We start from the raw sequence: 18,333 nt of genomic DNA, 5'->3' as shown, positions 1-18,333 counted from the left end.
TCCGCAGAGAATCTTTTAACAACACATTAGTTAGTATGCAGTGGGACAACCGCAACATATAGTAATTGTGTGAATGCTTATAAGCAGTTTTACATTTTTCGGCACAATTCTCGTCCTGAAGTTTTCAAGCTATTTCAACAAATCATGTATCAAAACGTTCAGCTCTTTCAGGAAAATCCTGCTATGACTTTTGGTATTGGTACAACTTTAGCTTTTTGAAATATTTAACCTTTCTGGCCACTTTTTTCTCATAGAAAACCAATTGAGCTCATTTTACATCCTTCAGATCTTTAGATCTGTTTACAAGCTGTTACTGCTCCTTTCACATTCTTTCAGCTTCTTTGTTCAAATTTGAACTTTTTTCAGCTGCTTTCAGCTAATTTCATTTGGGGGTGGGGTTTCAGCTGTTTTGTGCTCCTTTCAGATTAATTTTGCTAACTAGAGCATTGTTGTGCTTCTAACTTCTTTCTGTTCATTTCAGCTTATGTTCCTTTCAGCTTATTGCTTCAAGTTTCAGCATTTTCAGCTATTTCAGCTACTATTTAGCTCTTTTATGCTCATTTTAGATTTTTCAGCTAATTCTACATTTTTTTTCACTCATTTCAACTTTTTTCAGTCTCAATTCAGCAAAAATGTACTTTATCCACTTCCTTCTGGTAATTTAATCGTCTTTGAGAATTTTTAGCTGCTTTTCAGCTGTTTTTTTTTGCCAATTTAAGCTTCTTTTTTTTTTTTTATAATTTCCACTTTTTGTGCTCATTTCTGCTTCTTTCAGCCTAATTGGGCAAATATGTTCTTTCTGCTTTCTTCTGCAAATTTAAGCATGTTCTACCTTTTCAGCTAAATTTTTAGCTAGTTTCAGCTAGTTTCAGCTGTTTCGATAAATTCAAGTTTTTCATGGTAAGTTTCGCTACTTTCAACCCAACTTATTTATGGTAATTTCTGTGCTTGTTATGCTCCTTTCAGCCTTTTTTTTTTCTGCTAGTTTCATCTTTTTCTGCTATTTCAGCTACTATTTAGCTGTTTTATGCTAATTGTAGCCTTTTCATCTAATTCCACAGTTTTTAAGCTCATTTCAGCTCTTTCTGCTTCCTTCTGGTAGTTTAATGTTCTTTGTGACTTTTCAGCTACTTTTCATCAATTTTTTTTCTAATATCTGCTTTTTTAGCTAATTTCCTAATGTCTGTGCTCATTTCTGCTTATTTAAACATAATTCAGCAAATATATGTTCTTTCCGCTTTTTTCTGCAAATTTAAGCTTGTTCTTTCATTTCATCTACAATTCAGCATGTTTAGCTACTTTCATCTGTTTTTCAGCAAGTTCTTCAGCAATAAGCATTCACACTGCATTTTCTCAAGAAATGCAATTTCTCGAGTTGCTTCTGTAAATAGTGTGACTTCTTGTTCATGTAGTGTTCTAGCTCAAAATCACATTGTTGCACTTTAAGCAGAACGTAAGAAAAATGCATTTCTCTGGATTTAAAACAGCCTCGCCTTGTTTTGTTTGGAACCAAGATGGCTGCAACAAAAAGGTCTCGGTGAATTTGGGCTGGTGATGTTTACAGACGTTAACCTTTTTCTTTGTTAGCTCCAGTGTGCTTCCCTGTTGCGGTATGCTGCTGCTCCTTGGAGAAAGCGTGCCAACCTGATGTTTGTTTATGAAAAATTCAGTCAACTTTCATTTGCCACTTGAAAGCTCTTGACTTGCTTCTAATTTAACTTGAAGAACTTCAAATTTATCTCTCTGCACCGTCTAAACTTTTCTTTCTTTATGGTGACAACGTGTCATCACTGATGCTTTCCTTTGGAGTTTAATGAAAGCTTTGTAGAAAGCCAAACTTGATGCTGTTTTTATTGTAAAAAAATAAAGACATTTCAAAATAAAGGCGTAGTGTTTCATGAAGTAATGCCTGTCACCCGCCATCTTTCATGCCAGAGTTTTAGACCAAGATCATCCTTTCTTGAAAAATGACAGAGCTGTAGCTGTTTCCATCAACTCTTGAAAATATTTTTTTGTGTATTTTTCAATTCAATTCAGTTTATTTATATAGCGCCAAATCACAACAAAATTGTCTCAGTGCACTTTACAGGAACATTCACATATATAAAAAGCCAATTAGTAAAGTTCTCTAACTAAGGAATCCAGCAGACACGTTGAATCTGCACTTTGTCACAGTCTCCCATCCCGAACAAGCACAGTGGGAACAGTGGAAAGAAAAAAACTCCCTTTTAAAAGGAAGAAACTTCCAGCAGAGCCAGGCTCAGGACGAGCAGCCATCTGCTTTGAACGGCTGGTTTGAGAGGACAGGAAGGAGAAACAAACGAACACAGAATGGCAGGTCCAGATATAGGTCCAGGTCCAGATACAGGTCCAGGTCCAGATATAGGTCCAGGTCCAGATATAGGTCCAAGTGTACCTGAAGACAAAAACGCATAGAAAAGTAATTCCAAATACAAAACAGGTTGAGCAGAGTAAGTTAAAAAAAAAGCACAGAGGAAAAAAAAGTGGTCAGTTTGTCCTCCAGCAGTTGAAGCCTATAGCAGCATAACTAAAGGACAGCTCAGGAAACCAAAGCCAACCCTAACTATAGGATTTAGCAAAAGGAAAGTCTTAAGTCCAGTCTTGAAACTGGACAATGTGTCAGCCTCACGGACAGAAACTGGAAGTTGGTTCCACGAGAGGAGCCTGATAACTGAAAGCTCTGCCTCCCATTCTGCTTTTAGAAACTCTAGGAACCACAAGTAAACCTGCAGTCTGAGAGCAAAGTGCTCTGTTAGGAAAATATGGAACAATAAAATATGTTATATAAGATGGAGCTAGGTTGTTGAGAGCTTTGTACATTAGAAGTAGGATTTTGAATTATATTCTGGATTAGACAGGGAGCCAATGGAGAGAAGCTAAAACTGGAGAGATATGATCTCTCCCACTAACTCCAGTTAAGACTCTGGCAGCAGCATTTTGGATCAACTGAAGACGTTTTAAAGACGTATTTGGACACCCAGACAATAAACCATTGCAATAGTCAAGTCTAGGCGTGACAAATGCATGGACCAGTTTTTCTGCATCATTTTTAGATAAGATGTTTCTAATTTTAGTGATATTACGCAGGTGGAAGAAGGCAGTTCTAGTAACGTTTTTAATGTGGGGGATAAAAGACATGTTCTGATCAAAAATAACACCAAGATTTTTAACATTAAAGCTGGAGGTCAGATTAATGCCATCCAAGGAGGGCAATAAACTGAAACATTTTGTGTAGTCTCATGCAACGTTTATGATGGGGGGTCCGTACACTGAAGCCTCGCAATAAGTGAAAAATCGTGCAGGAAGTAGAAATAGTAGTATAAGTAGTAAGTAGTAGTTTATTTTATGAATATTCTAAACAGTGTTTATAAACTCTAAATGCTCTAAAAGAGCACAGAATGTCATGATTTCAGCTCTGCCTCCACTGCACTCTGCCACCTGCTGCTGTTGGCCACGCCCACTTCTCCTCTGCAGAGCGGAGATCAGCAGATCAGCCGCAGGAGGAAGCTTGGACTGCACACAGGTGCTAAATAATTTCAAAATAATTTATTTCAAATAAAAAATGCCATGCTGCTCATGCGGCTCATCCATCAATCAGCCAGTTGTGTGTCATGTCCAATCTCATTTTGAAAAACCACGATAGAGCGAGTCCACGAAAAACAAACCGCGAAGTAGCGAGGGACTACTGTATTGTGATTCCACAGTAAGAGCCTTTGTTGTGAATGACGGCAACTTTCTGGTGAAATCTTAACATCTGTTAAACTGACTTTGTTGTTGTTATTGTTAAACAATAACTTTATGAAAGTTGCACAAAAAACATCTAGTGGTTTATAAGATGTTTTGCTAACAGACAAACAGTTGACTCCAACAAATTATGATAGTTTTGAGCTTAAAATCTCTAGAAATGCATCTTGTGAATGACTCTTCGCTGTTATCGCACCAAATTTTAGCACAATATATTTAGAACTGACTGAATTATGGTCATTTTTGTGTTTTTTTAAAGTCAACTGGCTGTGGCGGCCATCTTGAATCTAATTGACTCCTAACTTGTAATTAAAATATGTCTTGTGAAATATTTTGCTAACGGACAAAGTTGACTCCAAACAGTTAATGGCAACATTTTTAAAGTAAGATTTTGTGCAACCTGTTGGCATACATCAGGAAAATATACATAAATGATTACTACTTTTTGCAAGTTTCTTTTTTCCATGAGATATTTTGTTAACAGACACACAGACAGGAGCAAAAACTTTATACTCCACCTTTACCGGGCGATAATCACAGTACCGTATTTTTCAGGCTATAAGGCGCACCAGATTTTAAGGTGCATTAAGCAAAACAAAACAGTCTGATAAGTCAAATTTTATTCAACTCATTCACAAGAACCACATAAAATCGGTTCGAGGTCAGTAAACACAACCAGAATTAATACGTAAGGCGCACCAGATTATACGTTGCTTTTTGAGAAAAGTAAAGGATTTTAAGTGCGCCTTATAGTCCGACAAATACGGTAACTATTTTGTTCCTTCTCAAAATAATGCAGGTTTCAGAATGTTTTGTTCTGCTTCGGCAGAAAAAAACGTTATTTTTCTTCAGTTAATAGTTGAACGCTTAATCTTATAATGCCTGTAAAAATAAATAAAAGTGTTATTTTGTTCAAAGCGATCTCGAGTTCACGTTTCTTTTCTTGGGTCGAGGTGTTGGTTGTGTGATGCTCTACTGAGTCGTATGTCAGAAACGGAACCCGATCCCCTCGATGTGTGATGCTGAATAAACACCGTAGTAGCTCCGTCCAAACAATGTTGCAGCATATGCATATGAAAATATTACAACTGCGTCAACAGAGTGGGAGCGTTTAGTTTCATCTGCACCACTTGCAAGCCCTCATTTTTACAAAGTTTATATATTCCTTTTCAAGACCAATACATTTATTTTACACACTCTGTTTCGATTTGCATAACATCTTTATCTTAAAACCCGGATCCCTCTTTTCAAATTAAGTCTACGAGGGGATTAACTGCTGGCAGCGAAGGACAGTTTCAATCTATCTTCACTCTAAATTGCAGGCAGGCGTCCCTGCAGCCCCACATGAAGACCACTGAGTCCCATCAAGATAATCATTAATAAAGAACGGCTTCACGTTTAATCTCAGCTCACTTCTCCAATTTCTTCCTCGTTATAGTTTTTGGCAAGTGAACGTTTAGCGCTTAGGTCAGCTGAACTGTATCATTTTGTCTTCTGTTAATCTTAGGCAGAGAGGAGTTCGAGTTTTTTGTAGATACACAATTTATAGTTTTTCTTTGTGTGAATGTTCATGAAGCATTCACACTGTTGTGATCCATTTTTCTTCCGTACGTTTTTCAGCATCTTTCTCGTTCCACACTTTTTGTGCTATTTCAACAAATCTTATACCAAAATGTTCAGCTCGTTCAGGAGAAGGGTGCTACGACTTTTGGTGTTGGTGCAGCGTTAACGTTTAGAATTTTTTAGCTTTTTCTGCCACTTCCCCCCCCCCCCCCCTCAGTTGAGCTCACTTTACATCCTTCGAACCTTTAGAGCTGTTTACAAACTTTTTCTGCTCCTTTCACATTTTGTTCAGGTTCAACTTCTTTCAGCTTCCTTGTGCAAATTTAAACTTTTTTCAGCTACTTTCAGCTAATTTCAGCTGTTTTCTAGCTGTTTTGTGCTCCTTTTAGATTATTTTAGCTAACTACAACATTTTTGTTCTTCTAACTTATTTCTGCTAATTTCAGCTTGTTATGGTCCTTTCATATTATTTCTGCATTTCAACTTTTTCTGCTATTTCAGCTACTATTTAGCTCTTTTTGTGGTAATTTCAACTTTTTCAGATAATTTTACATTTTTTGCACTCATTTCAACTTTTCTCAGCCTATTTCAGCAAAATTGTGCTCCCTCCACTTCCTTTTACTTCCTTCTGCCTTTTTCACTACATTTCAGCTGTTTTTGGCTTATTTCTGTTATTTTGCTTTTTTTTTTCCCAGATAATTTTCACTTTTTTGTGCTAATTTCTGCTGCTTTCAGCCTAATTGGGCAAACATGTTCTTTATGCTTTATTCTGCTAGTTTAAGCTTGTTATACCTTTTCAGCTACCTTTTTAGCTTTTTTTTTTTAGCTAATTTCATCTGTTTTCATATAAAGTCAAGTTTTTTGTGGTAATTTCTGCCACTTTCAGCCTAATGAAGCTATTTCTACTAGTTTCAGCTTGTTACGCTCCTTTCAGCTTATTTCTGCTAATTTCAGTTATTTCAGCAACTATTTAGCTGTTTTATACTATTTTTAGCTTTTCAACTAATTCCACATTTTTAGTTTATTTCAGCTCTTTCCAGTTCTTTCTGGTAGTTTAAGCTTCTTTCTGCTTTTTCAGCTACTTTTCAGCTATTTTTGTGCTAATTTCAGCATTTTTTAAGCAAATTTACTAATTTCTGTTCTCATTTCTGCTTATTTAAACCTAATTCAGCAAATATGTGTTATTTCTGTTTTGTTCTGATAATTTAGGTTTGTTCTTCCATTTCAGCTAAAGTTCAGCATGTTGTTTCGCTAATTTCAGCTGCTTTTCAGCAAGTTATTCAGCAATAAGCATTCATACGGCATTTTCGCAGGAGATGTAGTTTCTCTAGTTCTTACATTTTTTACTTGTACACTTGAGTTGTTAATAGTCTGTGTACTCTTCTCCATTGTTTCTGATCCATGTGGCTGTTTTTACCGACTCAATGGCTCAAAACAATAAGAATTTTAAATTCAAAGCTTAGTTTTCCCTATATATGAGCGTCTTTGCTATAAACAGTGTCTAATTCAATACATGGACATGAAAATAGTGACGTAATCACCGGTTATCCTCAGTTAATTTAAGCTTTGATTGGAAACAAACTGTACAGCGATTCATTCAGGACAGTAAGAGGGAAAATCTGACTTCAGTCAGTGAGACATAAACAACTTTGTGCGTAATTATACTGTTCAATTTGAAAATAACTCACTTGCAAAATTACATCTCCATCTAATTTCCTACAGCTGCTTATTGACACAGAGAGCCCCTGCCTGAACACAGTAACGTAACTGGCATGTGTTCCCAGTTGCTATTAGAAAAAGCTACCTGAGAGTCCCCCAGCATCTATTATTAGTCTACTACCAACAATCTGTCCAATGGGCAATATATTTTTTGCTCCGATGCTGTAATGTGAGCTTGAAGGTTTACCTGTGGGCAGCAGGTTTAAGAAAGATGGCAGGCCTTCCTTATTTGAGCACGTTTGTATAATTACTGCAGTCTATTCAAGTCAGGAGACCAGAGTCAGCTCCTTGTTGGTCATTGTGACCTGGTTTTTGTGGGTTCTACAGATATACTCAAAACAAGTAGTCAGTATTTTTTTTTAAAGTTAAACAAGTTTTATCGATTATAATTCTTTTTTATTATTATTATCGTGTGCATGATTATGAAGCATTCACACTGTTGTGATCCATTTTGCTTGTACGTTTTTTCTTTCTCGTTTCATAGTTTTTGTGCTATTTCAAAAAATCATGTATCAAAACGTTCAGCTCTTTCAGTACAATCCTTCTATGACTTTTGGTATTGGTGCAACTTTTGCTTATATATATATATATATATATATATATATATATATATATAGCCTTTTCTGACACTTTTTTCTCATAGGTAATGAATCAAGCTCATTTTACATCCTTTACATCTTTAGATCTGTTTACAAACTAAAAATTCAGCAACTTTCTACTGATTTCAGCTGTTTATTCCTACTGTTTTGTGTTTTTTTCTATTTTATTCTAACTACAACATTTTTGTGCTTATTTTAACTTCTTTCTTCTAACTTGACCTTCTTATGCTGTTTTCTGCTTCTTTCTGCAAGTTTCAGCTATTTTTGCTATTTCAGCTACTGTTTAGCTCTTTTATGCTTGTTTGAGCTTTTTCCGCTACTTCCACATTTTCTGCACTCATTTAAACTTTTTTCAGCCTAATTCAGCAAAAATGTGCTCTCTTTACTTAATTCTGGTAATTTAAGCTTCTTCTACTTTTTTAGCTACTATTCAGCTGTTTTTGTGTGCATTTTTGTCCTCATTTCTGCTTCTTTCAGCCTAGTTTTGGACAAATGTTCTTTCTGCGTTCTTCTGCTAATTTAAGCATGTTCTACCTTTTCAGCTACGTTTTTAGTGTTTTTAGCTCATTTCAGCTCATTTCAGCTGTTTCAATCAATTCAAGTTTTTCATGGTAATTTTTGCTACTTTCAACCTAATTAATTTTTTATGGTCATTTCTGCTTGTTATGCTCCTTTCAGCTTTATCTCTGCTAGTTTCAATTTTTTCCTGCTATTTCAGCTACTATTTTGCTATTTTATGCTAATCTTCATCTAATTCCACAGTTTTTAAGCTAATTTCAGCTCTTTCTGCTTCCTTCTGGTAGTTTAAGGTTCTTTCTCACTTTTCAGCTACTTTTCATCTAATTTTTTTGTTGTTGCTAATTTCAGCTTTTTTTTTAGCTAATTTTATGCTTATTTAAACCTAATTCAGCACATATATGTTCTTTCTGCTTTCTCCTGCTAACTTAAGCTTGTTCTTCCATTTCAGCTACATTTCAGCTTGTTTTTAGCTAATTTCAGCTGTTTTTCAGCAAGTTCTAAACATTCACACTGCATATTTGCAGGAAATGCTGTTCCTCTAGTTATTATTATTCCTTAACATGAAGTGACTGGTAGGAAAAGGAAAATTGCGAGTCCAGCCACTAACACAGCGCACTATTCTTCTCGGCTCGGGTGTTTTTTCTCCCTCACCACCTTTTTACCACAGCAAATGTATGATTTCCTCTCTCCTCGTGATCATTTGTCAGCATCACGATCGGTATGTCACCCGCGCTTTCATGATGTGGAAATTACACAAATTTTTTAACGGTTCACTGGCATCTCGACCATTTTATACACACAGCTGATATTCGTAGAAATAATGTCATGACATATTGTAGCTAAATCTGTTCAAGCCTCATCACCAGCCTGAATAAATCACCAGTTTTAGCTCATCGGTAGCGGCGCGGCCTTGTGCGGCAACTTTGCGCAGTTGAAATAATAACCTGGAGCAGACAGAAGGCAATCATTACCTTGCACACAGACGCTGCGTGCACGTGTTGATGGAGGACTTCCACTAGAGTGCTGTGGAGACGGGCAAAGCCGAGCCACTCGGCCGCTGTTAAACCTCTGGCTCCCCATCACCTAAGCTAATGACCTAGTCTGCCCTCTGAAGTCCTTCTGTGACAGAAAGAAATCCATCTTTTACCCAGAGAAAGCAAAACAAAACGATATGTGGTTTGTGGGAATAAAAAATGAGCAAATGCAAGATAGAGGCATGGGGGTGGAGGAGAAAAGTTTGAGCCCTCGGGGTGTGTGAGCAGAGAGATGTGCCGTTTCATTGTCTTTAGTGTGCACTGATACAATCTGAGGACTCTTTGGCTTAAAGCTGGGAGTGAATGACATATGGGGGCACAACTCCCCTGTGCCTCCTCCAGCCCCAAAGTCTTCCTGTGAGAGCACCGAGCAACTTTTTTCTGCTTTTTCAAACAGCAGCAGCAGCCTCCCCTCTCCCTCCCCTCATCCACTGCTTTCCTCCCTCCCTCTCTCACTCTCGCTCTTTCTTTTTTTTTTTCCTCCCCCCCCCCCCTCACCCCTTCTTTCTCAGACACTCAGCAGTCACCGCCTGAAGCTGTAATCGGACAACTCTTTCTCAAATACGGCAGAGTCTCCTGAGATACGGCGCTGCACGGGCTCCATGGGTTCCAACACCTAAAATGAAAAAGAAAAAAAGCAGCTTTGTAGTTTCGTTGTGATTCCACCTACACGCCAAGAAGAGCTTAGAGAAGTCCTTTCTGCCGGACTGCACAGCCTTTCTCCGAGAAGATTGCTCTTTTTTAAGCCAAGATAAAAGAGGAGATAAACACACTGGGATTCATCTATAATTGTAGTGAGTATGACTTTTAATTATGTTTAATCTAATTAATTGTAGTGTTTGAGCGTGTGTGTGATTTAATTTAGCTGATAAATTTGTATTAAAACATAAATTCCATTTTTTTTTTACCTAAAACTTAAGTAATGGTTAACTAAATAGACTTTTGGCTTGATGATTTTATTAATTATAAGGGTTTTAAACAAGACTTCTGCTTTTTTAACTAAACCAAACCTTTTAACATTTTTATTTTAAATGATAATATTAAGGTAAAATAATCGAAAAACGTTTTAAATGTTATTTCTTGTCGCCTAAAAAAATACTTTTCTTTTTGCATTTATATGAATAAATTTGCCATTTGCTTAGTTTATATTGGATAAATGAGCACAAAAATATTTATATATTTAGAAAATGTACACTTGAAATATAGTAACCTTTAGGTTTGATTGATATTTAATCCAAATGAAGTATTTATTTACTTGCCGTGAAGCCAAAGTGAATATTCCTTAATCTCCTTTTAACTCGGTGCGTTTTAAATTTGTGTATAAAAGGAGTGAAAGCAGAATGTGTTTTTGCAGCGTCGCTCGTTTTCTCCCGGCAGATCCAATAAAAGCGACGCTGTTAAAGCAGCTGACATCTAATGCCATCTGCTGAGGCCGGGGTTGCTGCGAGGAGACTCGAACGCCTCACGGCGTCCGCCCAAAACAACAGGCCTCGCCTCCGAACCGTGCAGCGCCTCCGCTCGCCGCTGCTCCACTGTAATCACCAGTGTCACTAATTGAAGGACCAATTCCTGTTTGATCACAAGCTTACATCAAATAGAATAATTACGTGGGACTTTTTTTTTTTTTAATTCTTGTTCCTCTTTTTGTAACCCTCTAATTTTATATAGTTCCCTTCCTTGGTGTTTATAAAAGTGCACGCTGATGACAGAGATGAATTGAAGAGGCTTGTCTGTAAAGTGGCTGTTTCACGAGAACAAACACGACAGCAGTTGTGTAAATGCCCGCTGCAGCTATTCACACACAAAAACCTTATTTATCCAATTAACAGATAATGAGTCGGCCCGATTTGGGCCTGTTTGCTCTGTGTATTTGCTGCCTGGCTGCAGCGCTTCGTGCACGTGCAGCAGCGGTGTGTGCCGGTGACAGCGGCATTGTTTGCCCAAGGACTGATGCCTGGATGCATCTAGCCAGCCAGGCTCTTAGTCTGGAGATTGAAAATGGTGAAAGACACAGAGCATTAAATGATCCAGCCTCTTTCAGAAGGCACGATGGGGGGTTTAAAAATAGAGCACAAGGGAAGGAAGAAGGAAGTAGGGACCTTCTATTAAGTAGGTGATTAGTGGGTTGTTTACTAAATACCGTGGGGTGTTGTTTTGCTAACACACTTGTGAAATATGTGGCTGAAAGAGCAGGAAATGAGACTTCCATTACCCCTCCCTAAACACTAATATCCTTTTCAGTCTATTGATAAATGTGATCGGTGTAAATTAGTCTACTTTTGTTTTAAAAGTAGAAAAAAAAATGTGGTGCCACTTTACAATAAGGCTCAGATACGTTAACTCCTTTATAAACACTTTATAAATCATTAATAACTGCTTATTATGCATTAATTAAGGGTGACATAGACAAAACTGACCGGTTTCTTGCCAAATAGTGGCTAAGTTACTACCTTATAAGCATTTGTAAACCTATTTCTTTAGCATATAATATTGTGGTTTATTACTGCATTATAAGTATTTACAACTAATATTATATCCTAAAAAAAATAGGTTTACAAATGCTTATTGTGCTTACAAGGTAGTAACTTAGTCTAAAATGTTTCTAGATTAAATATGTAGGCGATCAGATTTGGCTCACTGTTTGGCAAGGAACTGGTCAGTTTAGTCTCTGTCACCCTTAATTAATGCATAATAAGCAGTTATTAATGATTTATAAAGTGTTTATAGAGGAATTAATAACATATCTATAAACTATTTATTAGCCATCTGAGAGCCAATTTTGCCATTGTATGGGAACATACAATGATGTCAATACATAACATATTATTATTATTATTATTAAGGGTGGCCTTATTGTAAAGTGGTACTGAAAATATTACTATATGTACAGTGTTGCTATCGTCTGTCGTCAACGTCATTATTTTATAATTAACTGACAGAGTTCGAAGCATATCGGTGACAAAATCGTTAGGATTTGTCCCCTGACCTACTTTCAGCTTTCTCCCTTGTAAAGTCTCCCTCGCTCCGCAGTGCTCGGCGAGTTGCGATAAAACATCCACCTTAAATCTCGTTTGATGGCGCCCTCGAAGGCAAAGTGGCCTTCTGGAAATAATTTTTGAAGGTTGAAGAGCGCAGTATTAACAGATTGAATGTGGCTGCGGCGTGAAGAATAGTGTCAAATTAATCCAAATCAACAAACAACTCGTCTCACGTTTGGATTATTGGCGTTATTACGTTGATTTTAAACCTCTAATGTCATTTTAAATCTGCTGAAATTGTAATTTATATGAAAGATGTAGTTCAGTTGAGTCGTTTTAATACAATTTGATTAGAACTATTTATAAAGCGCATGCAATTTCTAATTAGTTTTTTTTTTTTTTTAACGACAACAGCCTTGTATTTAACGTTGAATAATTAAAAAATTTAATCTCCAGTCGACGCGGTGTTGCGTTCACTGGCAGCAGTCGTTTCTTTGGCCACGTTCAGAGACACAAATGAAGTGTAGCATTCTGTAAACTCTGCCTCGCTCCGCTCACATCTGTGTCCAATTGTTGTCTGCATCTACATTCTTTGCAAGTGGATTTATTTTTCCTGGGCCACCATGTGGACTCAGCTGACCGGCTTAAGTGGGGATTAGACGTTTTAAAGTTAAATTTCGATCCGAGCGTTGCTTTGCGAAGGCCGACTCACACGATTTGAGTCAACAGAAACTCAAAGAACGTCAAGTATTTTATTCGCAGCACAAAATTCCCACATTTTACTTGTAAAAACTGCTGCGCAGTTTTAAATATCTAAAAAGATTTGCTGCAGATTAGACACCCTGCATGCTGTGATGATTTATGCTAAAAGCTTGGTGGGGGCTATATTTACCTTTGGAAATGCAGGTCTTGGAATAAGTAAAGCAAAACGAAAAGGGTGGCAAACCAGCGTGAAAGAAGCTTGTTGTGGCACTTTGTCTTCTTGACGACACTTCCAGCGCTTCATCTAGCCCAGCTTTGTTCTTGGCAGCTTCAAAGACCTGGCGGTTCAGGTTGAAGAGAGATGCGCATCAAATATGCTGAATATGCTCTTTTCTGTTTTTGAACAATAAATATTTGGTGGTGAAAGGGAAGAAGAGATGGTTTGTTTTGGGGGTTAAATCTGTGCTCCTCCAGCTTCACCTGGCTGATTTCACCTGTTGGTGGAGGTAGACAGCGCAGTAATGGCTTTATTGGCCTGCTGAACAGGGAAACCACATCAACCCACGTTTTCTCCACAACTTCCCCCTCGACTCAGCGATCGCTGTTAATGTGCTGTGGCAGAACGCGTTCCTCTTTTTTTTGTTTGTTTTTGGCTCTTACCTCAATCGATCATATTTAATAGGCGTATTTTTGAAAGGAAGAGAAAGAGCGGATGTTTAGGGGGTTTTTTTATAGCGAGAATGAATAATGCTGGTTATTTTCGCTGTGCCATGAACAGTGGGAGGGAGAAAGCAAAATGTAAAGCTAGAATGGCATTCATGAAGGCTTTGCCTTGGTGTGAAGAGCAAAGCCTGCTGAAAAAAAAACAAAAAAAACTTAAGACCATGCAGCTCAGGTTACTCTAGCTCATGTAAACAATGAGCCATTAAAAAAAATCCTTAAAAAAAAGACCTTATATGTCTTTTTCCTGACCAGATGAATACCTCTGACCTTCTTCTGGACCCTCTATTCCCAAGGAGGGCTTGAGTCAAGTCTAATATAGTGTTATAGCCATGCAAGCGTACGGCTCAAAGAGAGGCGAGCCGAGCGGGAGTGGACAGCGAAATGTAACTGTCAGCTAACGGAGAGTAATAGAGGCGTTCGTAGCATCATAGGAAACACATGTGGCTCCATATGCTCTCCATGTTCTTGTTTCCAGTCTTCATTGTCTGAGATGCACCACTGATCTCGGGGCCTCTAAAGTACCCCGTGTATGTGTGTGTGCATTTACAACACCATGGGGCCTCTGAGGTGCCCTTTGCATGCGTGCGTATATGTGTACGCAGACGTACAGGCATGAGTTAGGATTCTTTTCGTGCTAAAGGTAAAGGCAACGGCGTGAACTTTAGTGAAGCTGGAAGAGTTGAGTCGCCGTCGGTGTGTTCGTATGCGGTCACTGGAGGTGGCTGTGAAGTTGCGAAGCTGCGTATTTTCGCGCTGTGTCACGGCCGCAGGCTGGGGCAGGCCTGTGGGAAGCAGCCCTGATGGTCATTAGGACCTGTCAGTTCGCCTGGAGCAGGAGTGCTGATAAATTTCAGATAGTGTCAATTGCAGATGAAAGATCTGCTGAAGATGCTGGGGGTGTCACGCTTGGCTTGCCTCTGCTCAACAAGTCCCATCTTCTTCCCAAGCAGCAGGAAAGTAGAAAGGCTCTCCCACACTCCGTGGCCCCTCAGTCCCTTCTATCCCCAACCCCTCACCCCTCTGCCTACCTTCACCCCCCCTCACCCTTCTTGCTTACCTTGGCTAAGCCGCTTTGCATGTTGATTGGGGGAGGGCTAATCCAGTTTGCAGCTGTCGTAGACCAATGATGAATCACCTTTCCGTCATTTGGCCATGCTCCCCTCGCTCAGGGAGGAGGGAGGACCTGGAGGAGGAAACAACAGCGGAGCAGGGCTGCAGCTCAGAGACAGACAATGTGAGCCTCTGTTCCCCCCGCCAGCCCCTCTCTTCCCATTCTGCTGCAGAACAACAATAATGTTTTCTCAGATAGGCCTTTTTTGTGCCATGGATGGCTCCGGACTGTGACATTGAGCGTCAGAAACAAGGGCTGACATTGTTTCTGCCGGGGCAGGTGGAGGCAGAATAAAGGAAGGGAGTGTGCTTTTAGAAGACTCATACCTATAGGTGCAGGTAAGAGGCGGTGAAATGTCCGTGTGGCATCAGTGCTGTAAAGTAACGTTTCTCTGATTATGTTTTTCTGCTGGTTTTACAGCCTTTGGGCTACGACTGAAAAGTTGGTGCAAACTAAATTAGCGTAGAGCTAAACAGAATTAGACTTCCTCTGCATCATCCTCGAGCATTATCAGCTCCAAGTGTGCGATAATTTTAGGGCAGAAGTAAATTAATACGCCTCTGGGGGGAAAAGACACTGCAGCCTCCATTACTGAGTCATTTTCTTCTCATTACCAATTTTTAAAATAGTTGGGTTTTTTTGTACTATGACAAAATAAGCATGGACTTGTAATATAAAATAATGTAAATTTTTAGCCAAAATAAAGGGGTATTTTTCTGAAGCTACACTAAATGTCTTAATCAATTTGGCATCTGGATTTTTTTTTTTAATATATATATTTTTTAAACCTTTATGAAAATTCGTAAGTAGAAAATCGTAAAATAAATTTGACAAGTGCAACGAGCTGTAAATAAACAATTCTGCTGTTAATTTCATGCAATCGTTGCAACAGGAACAGAAGACTTTGCGGCCGTTGCACTTCAGATCCCTCATGCCTTCCTTCTGCTCCATTGTCTGCTCCCGATCAAATCCTCTAAGTACACACATGATAGAATAATGTTTTCAGTGGCGTGGTCTTTTGTATAAACACAGACACAATTAAGGAGCTTGCCAGAGCAAACACATGCCTCGTGAGCTTCTCATCCACCCATCACTGGCTCCTACGATCAGGCAGAATGCTGCATTTTTAACACATTAGGCATCAAACCAGCAAACATCTGTTAGCAGTCATCATCTCCACACAGAGTGGTAAACACTTATGAAACATCAGACTAATGTGAAAGTAAACACGTAAAACAGTCTAATATCAGAAATCACAACTTAGAGTATTTACTTTTTTAATTTTTTTTAGCAATTTCCTTGCTTTTGTGTCATGTTTCACTTTATTTTTAGTCATTTAGTTGTGTCAAAATTTAAATTTCATCATACATGAAGTATAGTTTTGATATATATATATATGTATATATATAATTTCTTCATACAGACATAAAGTCTTTTGTTTTTTGACGTTGCAGTTTATTTTCCAGATCACTGAGTGCACAGCATTGCCCGCGTCTTCCCTGAAACTACAATGATTTGTGTAATCTGATTTGGTGTGTGTGTGTGCATGTGCGTGTGTGTGTCAGGTCTATGGAAATGCAGGATCTCGCCAGTCCTCACAGCCGAGTAAGTGGAAGCAGCGAATCTCCTAATGGTCCCAACCTCGACAACTCGCACATCACTAACAATTCCATGACACCCAATGGCACTGAAGGTACACGCTGTGTGATATTTCACAGTTTTAAATATACTATGAAGTTGTTTTTAGATGTAACGCTAATAGTTTAGAAGCAGCAAAACCTGTTATCCGTGCAGCGTTTTTTTTAGGAATATACTTTAAATTTGCTTGCAATAGTTACTATTTTCTGTTTGAGCAGCTGTAGGTTGCACGTCAGCGCCTACAGTAGTTGTTTTCTGGTGTTTATTAGCTGTTTATTTAAGTAACCATGTAATTATTCAAAGCCCACAGCATGGTTTGAATGTGGTCTCTGCTGTACGTACTTATTTGCTCAGGTGATTCGCCTGCGCTTTAAATCTGAGCCTTTGTTTAGTTAAACCAACAAGTTATTAAAATCAGCTCTTGCCGTCTCCATGTTCATCTCAGCCAGGAGTTCGGGGGGTTATTTTTCTCTAAATTCACAGCCTTTACTTAGCATTCAGTCATGTCATGTGTCCTTTTGCCGTTTTTGTCTTTCCCATAGGTGATAACATCACAATGCTTACCACTGCAGACTGGTTGTTAGGTTCTAACTCACAGTCTACAGCAGGTTTGTCTACTTTTAGTGCCACAATGAAAGGACAATACTTGGTGTCTTCCCTAACTCAAATAAAAGCACTCCTTGCTTTTCTAAACCAGTTTTTAGCCACTTACTTAAAAAGCTATTTGTGTTTGTAAAAATCTTCCTTCAATCTAAAGCTGTAACATTCAACAGTTGCTTCAACTATTGTGCCTTTCATTAAGAAACTATGAATGTTTATGGTACTTTTGTGGTATTCTGTTTTAAGCATGGTTTGGCATCGACTGGCCTTGACTTTATTATTATTGACTGGTTAAATTATGCACTTGCAAACCGAGCATTTTGTTTTTATTTACAGTGGTTATTGTTTGGTATGTGACCTGAGTGTGTGCCATATCCTGCATGCACTTTACAACTATATATATATATATATATATATATACAGTATATACAGTGGTCCCTCACTATTTCGCGGTTCGACTTTCGCGGTCTCGCTCTTTCGCGGTTTTTCAAAGTAAGACTGGACATGACACAAAACTGGCTGATTGATGGATGAGCCAGATTGTTTATTCAAAATAAATTATTTAAAATGATTTAGCACCTGCTGCACCTGTTTGCAGCCCACAGGTGCAGGGAGAAGCTCCCTCTGCAGCCTGTCATGATCTCCGCTCTCTGCCACCCACACATTTCTGCTCTGTGCTGAAGCGGCTTTGTGAAGGGTTAACCCTTTGCTGTCCTGCTGCGCTTATCTTCTCTACAATTTAAATTTAAATAGCGTTTAGAGTTTAGAAACATTGTTTAGAATATTGTAAGAGTGTGGGCAGGTTTATAAATCCTTAATATATATACATAAATACTAAAATAAACTACTAATTACTACTACTACAATAAATACTAAAATGAACTACTACAGTACGCTGGTGAAGATTCTCAGTCATCCAGGACATGGTAAATTCAAAAAAGATCAAGACAAGAACAACTGGAATTTTTTTGTAAGTGAAACGTCTTCTGTTACAAATAAAGTCCAGTTGTTTTTGTCTTGAACTTTTTTGTATAATACTAGAGTGAAAACTAAAATGAACTACTACTTATTACTACTACAGTAAATACTAAAATAAACTACTACTTACTTACTACTACTACAGTAAATACTAAAATGAACTACTACTTTCTAGAGTAAATACTAAAATAAAAATATACTACTTTCTACAGTAAATACTAAAATAAAATACTACTACTACAATAAATACTAAAATGAACTACTACTTACTACTACTACAGTAAATACTAAACTAAACTACTACTGACTACTACTGCAGTAAATACTAAAATGAACTACTACTTACTACTACTACAATAAATACTAAAATAAACTACTACTGACTACTAAAATAAACTACTACT

The 18,333-nt window shown here is 38.0% G+C and overlaps 1 protein-coding gene across 1 annotated transcript in view; it reads left to right on the top strand.

Annotated features, from left to right (window-relative positions):
- Positions 1-9,769: 9,769 nt before the first annotated feature.
- eya1 (EYA transcriptional coactivator and phosphatase 1) overlaps positions 9,770-18,333 on the top strand; it is a 62,166-nt gene continuing 53,602 nt past the window's right edge. The window contains exons 1-3 of the mRNA XM_037694137.1: positions 9,770-9,993; positions 16,279-16,406; positions 16,894-16,959. Of these exons, the coding sequence (XP_037550065.1) occupies positions 16,283-16,406; positions 16,894-16,959 (190 nt within the window). The 5' untranslated portion in view covers positions 9,770-9,993; positions 16,279-16,282. The remainder of the gene's footprint in view (positions 9,994-16,278; positions 16,407-16,893; positions 16,960-18,333) is intronic.

This window comes from Nematolebias whitei, chromosome 20, assembly GCF_014905685.2.
Source record: "Nematolebias whitei isolate Nwh7 chromosome 20, NemWhi1, whole genome shotgun sequence".
In the NCBI taxonomy this organism is placed as follows: domain Eukaryota; kingdom Metazoa; phylum Chordata; class Actinopteri; order Cyprinodontiformes; family Rivulidae; genus Nematolebias; species Nematolebias whitei.
The sequence above is the reverse complement of the archived record's forward strand: the minus strand, read 5'-3'. Positions and strand labels throughout refer to the sequence as shown.